The sequence below is a fragment of the Parasteatoda tepidariorum genome, chromosome 3, assembly GCF_043381705.1.
Source record: "Parasteatoda tepidariorum isolate YZ-2023 chromosome 3, CAS_Ptep_4.0, whole genome shotgun sequence".
Taxonomy (NCBI): Eukaryota; Metazoa; Arthropoda; class Arachnida; order Araneae; family Theridiidae; genus Parasteatoda; species Parasteatoda tepidariorum.
Genome location: NC_092206.1, coordinates 13,154,993 through 13,165,816, shown reverse-complemented (window position 1 = coordinate 13,165,816; position 10,824 = coordinate 13,154,993). Strand labels below are relative to the sequence as shown.

Sequence of the window (10,824 nt, the reverse complement as noted above, 5' to 3'; positions counted from 1 at the left end):
TATGATTGGACAATCATCCTCAGTAGACGACTCTACTCGGCTGTAAGAAATATCGACCACATCGTTCTATTTTTTTAAAAAATTTGAAAACAATCCGAAGAAGTTTAATAATACAATTGACTCCTTCATGATTACTTTGAAGAAATCAACTAATGTAATTAAGTAATTCGAAAGTGTCTAGAAGAAATAATTTGAATTACCTCAAAGAAATAGCAGTTTAAAGGAGTTGATTAACTGGAAAAAAAATATGTGTTCGATGGAGTCAATTAATTAAAACAATAAATGTTGTAATGATCCGAACAATTGAAAGAAGTAATTGATCAGAACCAATAAATTTATTGTTTGAAGGAGATAATTAATATGAATTATTAAGTGGATATAGTAAATTAATTGGAAGGAGTTTTTCAATATATTTGATACATCTGTGACTGTTGAAATTAAAAGGCAACTGTGAATAGTTTTGATATTCGAAATGGATTAATCCTATCTCTTACAGCCTCGTAAATTCGTGTTTCGGAAAGGAGTGTATAAAAACAAATTGTTAATAACAAATGGTGTGCTGCAATTATTATTTTATGCTTGTTAGTGCATTGAAAAATTTTATTAGTGTTGATCTCTACATGTACAGAGAGCTTGTATTATAATGCAAAATGTAAAATTAAAGTGTTTTTACTGTACTGTTATTTTATTCAAATTATATGTATAATGAAACAATATTATAATCAATATTGAAGCAGCATTAATTATTAAAATATGTCACATACCTCTGCCCAATGTCAGAGGTATAAGGCGAAAACAAAAAATACATAAATTCCACAATTATAAGTGAGGATTTTTTTCGTTGAGAAATTAAGTTAAATACTTTGTAATTCCCCACGTAAGCAAAGCTAATACGGATTTATTATTGGCTTGAGTTCTTACCATTTCGTTTTTTAACCTCCTCTTTATGCATACAAGTCAGTTAAAGCCCAAAAAAGCAGAATTCAAATTATTAAATAATTAAATAGTAATCAATATTCAACCCCATTAAATTGATAGGTTTTTCTGAATGAAATAAGAATTTTAATAGCTCGTTTTTTTATTCTTCACAGGAATGGTTCAAAAATTTCTTTACATTGCTTGTGTTAAACAATGAGTAGCAACATTACTGTGCATTTAATTTGTGTGTCAAATTCGTTACTTTCCGGGTAACAAATTGAACATGCCAATAACGATATATTAAGTAAAATATACAGAATATAATGTTACAAAATTTATCATGGTACCTTAAAACATGGAATAAAAACTATTTATTAGGTTACTTTTCGAATTTGTATTTTTTACTAAATGCTTGGTGATAAGAACTATAATTTTGAATACCAGACTTTCCGGTAAATCATTACTATATGAACAGAAAAATTGCTAAATGAATGGTTTAAATACCGTATAGTTTTATTTTATAAAGCAAGACTATTTAAAATAAAAAAGTAATAAATTAAAAAACCAGAAATGTTATTATGGTTTTATTAAATATACTGGTTTTATTAGATATATAATAAAACCAGTACAGTAATTTTAACTGATTTTTTTTCTCAGTGTTAATGAAGCAAAATCCAACTATAGTTATGAGTAGTATATATATATCTTCAAAAAACGAATTTTTAAGCTGAAAATGTAATTTTGTTTTTCAATCGTGGTATATTTCACTTTTTATGTAAAACATGGCAAAAATATTAACATACGATCGATTTAAATATTGAATATAGTCTTTCATGATTATTTTCAGCAGGCATTGAAATAAATAAACCAAGCAAGTTTGAATAAATTTTTGAAATGCGGGATTTACTATGAATAAAATCATTTTTCTATTCATTACTTCACAATTGCAAAGTTAATCCTGTTTAACTTTCGTATAATTTTCACTCAACTTTTTCAAAGGTTTTTTTCAGGATGCATTTCTGATTTTGTTTAAAATTTTGTCTTAAAAATATGCTAATGAGTTCTCCATCGTCCAAAGAAGAGCAAACAACAGTGAATGGACAGAATTTAATTGCTATTAACATAACAATGGTTAAGAATTAATGCACTAATGCAGCAGGGAACGGTTTCAAAGTTGCCTGCATATTTTTATACTCTCTTACACTACACAGTCACGTTTTAAATTTATTTTTAAGAAGACAAAGATGTTTAAAACTAATCTATGACGAAGAATAATACCAAATATTTCTTAAAATATATGTGCATATTCTTTGAAATTCCTCCAATTTCCTTTAAAGGGAAAAACACTGAATAATTCCAATAAAGATGACTTATTAATTTTGATGGTACATAATGCGATAGCGAAAGTTTTTATAGATTATGAGTTGAATGTTATATAAATAAGAAAAATGAGCATGTATTTTTTGCATTGAGAAAAATTTCTAATTAATAATCGATTTGGCTGAAGGTTTCGCTACTCTTGTAGTTTCCAATTGTCATAGAATTGTTTAATTGCGATTATAGCTCAATTGTTGATTAGTAGATACGAAACGCTCATTATATTTTTAAATAAGCTCATTAAAATATTATTTTAAGATGAAAAATATATTCGTATGTAATTTTTTCGATCGATTTTACCCTATAGTTTAATATGCATTTCATTATACATTTTATTATGTACTTTATTAAAATTGATTCGTATTATCCCGTTTAAAGCAATCAATCTAAATACTTATGTCATAGATTTGTTTAATTGCGATTATAGTTTAATTGTTGATTAGTAGATACGAAACGCTCATTATATTTAAAAAAACGCATTAAAATATTATTTTAAGATAAAAAATATATTCGTACATAATTTTTTCGATCGATTTTATCCTATAATTTAATATACAATTTATTATATACTTTATTAAAAATCATTTATACTATCGCGTTTAGAGCAATCAACCTAAATACTGATACGATAATAAAATTTCATCACAAACAGTTTTTATAAATAAAATAAAAATTCCAGTTTTAAATTTAGTTATAAAAGAAAAAATACTCATAAATGAGGTTTAAAATTTTTATTTACAAACAAAATACAAAATCATTATTAAACATGTAAGACAATTTAAATTACATATAAGACAATTTAATGAATTTGCTTTCATCCTGATAAAATAATTCATCAAATACATTCAAGAAAATTATTAATGTGGCCTACATTCAATAGCGATATGACCTACATTCATATTCAACACAAATTTCAAAAATTTGAATTTTTACTCAGCAATACGAAGTGTTACTTAGCCATGGATTTTTTTGAGGAAAACATTTCCCTGAACACTGGAGTGTGTTCCCTTGATTAAACATCTAAAACCCAGTGAAATAAAACTTTTACGCTTTTTTTCAACCAACACGCAACTGAAAAAGATTATTGAAATAAGTAAATTAATTTCATTACCGGGGTGGGGAGCCCTTTATGTTTAGGAATACTTTCCAGCTTCTGTAAGAAAAATTACAAGGATGGATCAGATTATTTTATCTTTCCTGCTTTTACAGACAGCATACAACTATAATTCTGTGCTTATTTTCATATGATAAAGATTTCTTTTCCTACTTAGATATAAATCTCGTCGCAATTTTTTCTCTTGTTCAGTTTTTTCCTGTTTAGGACTTCACTTCACATTTTTGCATGCATGAGTTAAACGTACTTTTGTTGAATGACAGAAATCAAGAGAATTTCGACATTCATCGGTGGATGTCAACAATCACATAGTCTCTATATTGAATGTCAGTAATACTTGTTACAGCTGATTTTATATTAATTTATCCATTGACATACAGCTGATTTTATATTAATTTATCCATTATATTAATTTATCCATTATATTTATTCGATATTTTAAAATCTGCGGAAGATAGATTAGGAAAAACATCTGTGTTCAGAGTACGGTTAAATTCATACTGGGTGGTGGCAGTTGACTTTAAAAAACATTGATGTAGGGCATGTCAGGTAACAGTCAGTGGCACTAAACCTTGAATAAACATTGATGCAGTGTAGGGCATACCGTGCAAATGTATACCAGACAGTGGCACTTATTAACTAGACCTAATATACACCGAAGAGCCATTACATTTTGACCACCCCCATCTATAACAATGGGCTCGCCCAGTTTTTCATGGTTTCTCGCCCAGGAACAATGTTTTCATGGAGCCTATTATGACCCATAATCCTCCAAGAACAATCCCTGACGTCTGTAAGCTACTTGAACATAGTTGCAGACCAGGTTCACCCATTCATGGCAACAGTTTTTCCTGCGTGGGATGGTGTTTACCAACAGCATAATGTACCATGCCATAAGGGTCGAATTGTCATGGATTGAATAGAGGAACATTCCAGTGACTTTCAAGTCACGTCTTGGCCCCCAAATTCACCTGACCTTAATCCAGTAGAACATTTGTGGTCCTTCTTGAAAAACCAGATTCGTTCTGCCAAGTTTCCCCCTCGCAATGTGAGGGAATTGCAGGACCAGATGGTGAGCTCTTGGTACCAGATACTCCGAATTCCTATCAGCACCTTGTGGAATCAATGCCAAGGGAGGTGCTAGCAGTTTTGAGGACTAAAGGTAATCCTACATGTTATTAGCAGGGTGGTCATAATGTAATGGCTCTTCGGTGTTTGTTTCGAACATTTACCAAAGCGACTATGTGTCAACATTCGCTGGTGGAAGTCAACAACCACCAATAGCGATCATTCACAGTAACATTTTTAAGTCAAACTTTTGCGTGTTATATCGTGATGATTAGATTGTATTTACAGAAAGAAAGTGTTTAAGTGATAAATAAGCTGAGAAACTGTGGAAGAGGAATATTTTTAAAACTATATATTTTAATTTATCAATTTTTACTTAAGTTGTACTCGTATATAAATAAGTTCAATTCCAAGATTAGCTTCCCGATGTAAAAGTAAGAAATAATCAGAATTAATCATGCAAACATATCATTCAGATTTCAAAATATTCAAACTACTAGCTAAGAATACTTAGAGCCCAGGCTTAATATGCGTTTATTTATTCTTTTTTTTTAATATATAATTTTATATTAAATAAAGATACATCGATTCGTTATATTTGTTACATTTTTGATCAAATTAAACATGAATGTATTTTTTTGTTTTTGAAAAATTCTAGATTTTATCAGAATTTTAAATGAATTAGCATCAGTACTGTACTATGCTATCTCATTTTCCTCCAATTCTTCAGTAAAGCAAATATCTCTATTTGTATACATTTCTTATACATTTTTTATAGTTTAAGCATCATGACATCACTTTAATTTTTACAATGCATGTTATTACTCATTAAATATGATATGTTATAACGACTACTGCTCACATAGTATTAGTTAAATTTCGACAACAGATCCTGCTGTATTTCCACGAGAGAAAAGATTAATATATTTTCTTTAATTCCAGACTTTCTGTCGGCTAATTTTCAATAATACATTTTCACTATGACTAATGTCACTAGACATTTTCATTTTTGGACAGGAGAGTGTCCTTCCCTTTCTGAAGAAATACATCACGGATTATTCTGTAACTTAAGGTATTAGTTACAGACAAATTTGGAATATTAACGTAAGCAATTACAATTGTCTGAAATTAAGTTATGTGGAGATTTGAAGATTTTTTACGGTATGAGTGTACAAAAATATTTGTTAGCACTTATATCATAAAACGTAACAATCAATTTTTAATTTATAAACACTACTTTCATCGATAATAGGAATCGATATTTACTGATATTCTTTGATTTTGTGATCATATATTTTAGGTTTTTGAAACCAAATGTATATACATTCTACTTAGCAAGAAAATCATTAAAATTGATTGCCTTTTTAACAGACAGACTTTTTTATAGGAGATTCAGGAATAATTTTCCTTATAAATTTTTAACTGGTCGTTTAAACCACATGACGAAATCATTAATGCAAAGTATGAAAATTAAATTTTAAAATTAATAAATTAAAATTAATTAATGAAACTAATTAATAAAATTAATAAATGAAATTAACAAATAAAATTAATTAATAAAATCAATTAATGAAATTAATTAATGAATTAAATATTTAAAAATACAGATCAATTTGGTTAGTATTTCCTTAGAAACTTCAAAACTATATCAAGAACAAAACGTATCTGGTGAGTTTTACAGACAGAGTGGAAATTTCATAATTCATTCTGTGTCTTCATACTATTTTGCCAACTCTTTCAAAGTCTTGGATAACCCACTCCTCTATTTTCTAAATTAACAACAAATTTAATTAACAGTTCAGTTCTTTGATAAAAGATTAAATGTTTCAAAGCTAAAAGGCATCAGTAATGTACGAATGTTTTATACTTGGTTACTGTTATTTTTAACGGGCATGACACCTTTATTGTAGATACACACACTTATTGCATCACTCTTCAATGGTGTTTGACTTCATATTTCAATTATCATTTCCTCATAAATCATTAATAGATTAATTATACTATTTCGCAAAAAGACTAAATTTTTCATTTCTCCAAAACAAGCACATTTACGGCATCAACGAATACTTTAACCTGTAAATAACTTCATGATTATATCTTTATTACTGATACAATATATTTTGTTCACCTTTAAATATTTGACCTCATACTTGAGTATCAGTTACCGTTAGACACATAGAGAAAAGCTTGTTTAAGCGTAAAATTGTTAAAGGGGTAAATTTTCTGATTATACTAAGAAAACACAGTGGATCGGATCACAGAGTTGGGTAAGCTAGTTAACTCAAAATTGTTTCTCGGACAGAAAAAAAAAACATAATATTTGGATTTTTATTGTTTGCCACTTTAGTATCACTTCAGTATTAGTTACTATTTCATCTTGAGATGCATGCCGATAGGCTTAGTTAGCTCGAAGGAGTTAACTTTTCATTTTTACAAAGCACACGGGAAGAAGCCACAAACATACTCAAATTTCTTATACTCGGATTAGTAAAGTTGGTGTTGTCAAGATGCAAATGTATCAGTTCAGTATCAGGTATTAGACTTCAGCATCAGTTACCATTTTGTCTTCAGATGCATAACAATTGGCTTGTTTAACCAGTAATTTTGTGGATTTGCTTTTTTAATCAATAATCATTATCATTATAATCAATTTTTCCTTTTTACGAAGCACACTGGGAGAAACCACAATCACACTCAAATTTATCATACTCGGATAAGTCGAGTAGATGTTGTCAAGGTACATTTCATCTTCAGATGCATACCGATATGCTTGTTTAATCATTAGTTTTGTGGATTTGCTTGTTTAATCATTATTATTGTAATCAATTTTTCCTTTTTACAAAGCACACGGGGAGAAGCCACAGCCATACTCAAACTTTTCATACTCGAATAATTAGAGTAGGTGTTGTCACGATGCAAAGGTATCAGTTCAGTATCAGGAATCAGACTTCAGTATCAGGTACCATTTCATCTTCAGATGCATACCGATAGGCTTGTTTAATCATTAATCTGGTGGAAGGAGTCAATTTTTCATTTTTACAAAGCACACGGGTAGAAGCCACAGCCATACTCAGATAAGTAGAGTAGGTGTTGTCACGATGTATAGGTATCAGTTCAGAATCCAGTATCAGACTTCAGTATCAGACTTCAGTATCAGTTACCATTTCATCTTCAGATGCATACCGATTGGCTTGTTTAATCATTAATCTCGTGGAAGGAGTCAATTTTTAAATTTTACAAAGCACACGGGTAGAAGCCACAGCCATACTCAGATAAGTAGAGTAGGTGTTGTCACGATGTATAGGTATCAGTTCAGAATCCAGTATCAGACTTCAGTATCAGTTACCATTTCATCTTCAGATGCATACCGATAGGCTTGTTTGATCATTAATCTCGTGGAAGGAGTCAATTTTTAATTTTTACAAAGCACACGGGTAGAAGCCACAGCCATACTCAGATAAGTAGAGTAGGTGTTGTCACGATGTAAAGGTATCAGTTCAGTATCCAGTATCAGACTTCAGTATCAGTTACCATTTCATCTTCAGATGCATACCGATAGGCTTGTTTAATCATTAATCTCGTGGAAGGAGTCAATTTTTCATTTTTACTAAGCACACGGGGAGAAGCCACAGCCATACTCAAATTTCTCATACTCGGATAAGTAGAGTAGGTGTTGCCACGATGCAAGTTACTCTCATCACTGTTTTTTCTCTTGAAATTCTCCAAAGAAAATCTGTGGCAAATTTGGAAGAAACCGTCTCTGAACATTGAATTCATCCAGCAATAAATGAATGGATTATAAGATGCATGACTCATGGCAAGCCAGTGACACAAAAACCATATGTAAATGATGTTATCGTATTCCCATATGCTGTCATCTAAATCGCCAATAACAATGAGAACGTTTAGAGGCAGCCAGCACAAACTGAAAACGGTGACGACTGTTATCATCATTTTCACCATCTGGAGAATAAAAATTACAATTTAGCATTATTAGTTTCTTTTGAAGGTAAATATAAAGTTTCAACATACAGATTATTTTAGAACCTAATTGTGAGATTATAAGGCATAAAAGGAAACATATAAAATTATAAAAACAATGTAGCTTATCAGTTTAGTAAATATTTTAACTTTTAAAAAAACATAGTATCAAAAGACCAAGAAACTTACAAACGTAATTTGTGACGTTACACATATAAGGAAGATTCGTTTCAGAAAATTTAAAGTTTATATTTATTTGACAAAAACACGAAAGTTAATTAATAGCAGGATTAATTATACAACATTCAGTTCTTAATCATAAATTAAAAACAATGGTAGATTTCGTTCGCTATCCACAGTTCAACAAGGAAAATGGCTAGTCAATGTAGTTGCAATCAAGAAAAAGAAATAACTGCTTTTAGCAACCATGCCACGAAGTTGCCCCTAGAGGTAAATAAATATAATAAAAAGTGAAGTAAAGTATTTCAGCAACAGCGTATTGTAGGCCAAAGGGTTCTTAAGGTTAAGGCTATGCACCAATGACCAATGGCGTGATAGTGGCAGTGTGATTAGATTTGCACACCGACCACCTTTACTTCTTTAAGTTGGTGCTCATCGATCTGAAGCTCGGATGGGTTTAAGCCTTTGCCGGGGATAAAATTCCAGTTCTTCTGAATGAATAAGGATATTCTCCAATATAATAAAAAATAATTTGACTATTAACGTCTGAACGTAGGCATACTTGATACTGTCTGTCCACAAAAAGTTACAAGTTATACAGGGTGTCGCAAAAATATAGCGACAAACCTTTAGGGAAAGTAGCACATATTATTGGGATCGAAATGCCATTGTACGCAATAAGGTTGATGCTTTGAATTCCACAATCTAATGCTAACGTGCTTAGTAGCACTACATGAGTGCTACTTGATGGCCCCCATACTCACCTAATTTGTTAAGTCCTTATTCTATTCAGTGAGGAAGTTTCAAAAGTTAGTGTATCACTAGTCTGTGTAGTCTGCTATGAATCTCGGGACAAAACTCACCTGCGCTTAATTTTAAAAGTTCTGGAAGTTTTTTTTCCGAACTCAGTTGCTGTTCAAATAAAAATGTTTAACACCATAAAACCTGTTCACATGCATTTGTTTTTGTTTAGACTCAATGTGTGATGTGATTAGAAAATGATGCAACTCTTATCTTTTTGGAGACGCTGTAACATATGAGCATTTTATAATGAGCATTATAATATTACCCTGAAGGTGATGGCCTCAGAGTGTGTCAAGACAAGCTGCAAGAAATTTAAAAATGAAGGTATCTGACAAGAAGAAGTTTCTTCCAAATGCTTTTCTGAGGTTCTGGCTTTAAGATGATATTCGATAGTTTTGATATGATGAAATTGGCATGAAAGATCTGTTTTTTTCTGCAGTTTTTTTCCAAACTCAGTTGCTGAAATAAAAGTGTTTACACGAGGAATCATATTCACCTGAAACTGACTTTCTTCAGACTTAGTGTGTCGCATGAAGAAATAAGGATCCGCCTGGAAAAGACTGCCATAAGTGAACAATATATAATATTATCAAGAAGACTGAGCATGAGCTAACAAGATGTCAGGAAAAGTTCCGAAAATGATGGAGAGAAAGATATCCCAGTACTAAAAAGTTTTTCTTGGATTTTCTTTTCCTGCTGATGTTCATTCTATTTTTTTTTTCACAGTTGAGTACTTTTCAATAATTATTTTTCCTTGCATAATAACTAAAATTTATTATTTCTGTCTGAGGTGTAACTTGGGATCCAACATATACCAAATTAGCCAAAATTTACCTGCATTTGGAAATATTTTATTTTATAACCGTCGTTGAACAGTCGACCCAATTTTGGGTTTACGACTACTAATGTTCAACTCTGTAGCCTTGTAATTTTGAGTAATTAAAAGGTATAAAAGCAACAAAATTAAAATTAGGGGAGAGTCGGGTAGCCCTGCCCACTGTCAATTTCATATGTATAGAATATTTTTTCAAGTCAATGGGCCATCGGACATTAATTGTTATATTAAAAAAAGATTATTTTCAAAGTTTCAAGTATTTATGCAGCTGGTAACATGGTAAACAATAGTTTTGAAAATATGTTGATTACGGCAGTCATGAAATTAAGAAAAATGGGTTGAATGTTTCGATTAAGCTTCATTTTAATACTAAAAAAAATATTTCTTCTATACAAGCAGCATTAAAGTATGTAGTCTTAAGTTTAATTTGCACAAAGAAAGAAGTTTATATGTGAAAAACTGTTCGAGTAATTACAAATTTACAAAAAAATTGGATTTCGGGTAGCCCCGCTCACATGAATGTCGAGTTTCAGCAAAACTGAACGAA

General features: G+C 30.5%; 1 protein-coding gene across 2 annotated transcripts in view; it reads right to left on the bottom strand.

Moving 5' to 3' along the window:
- Nucleotides 1-3,011: 3,011 nt before the first annotated feature.
- Nucleotides 3,012-10,824, bottom strand: part of LOC107447492 (RYamide receptor-like) — a 71,452-nt gene continuing 63,639 nt past the window's right edge. For both annotated transcript variants that reach the window (XM_043048420.2, XM_071178344.1), the window contains exon 3: nt 3,012-8,440. In XM_043048420.2, coding sequence (XP_042904354.1) covers nt 7,988-8,440 — 453 coding nt within the window. In that variant the 3' untranslated portion in view covers nt 3,012-7,987. The remainder of the gene's footprint in view (nt 8,441-10,824) is intronic.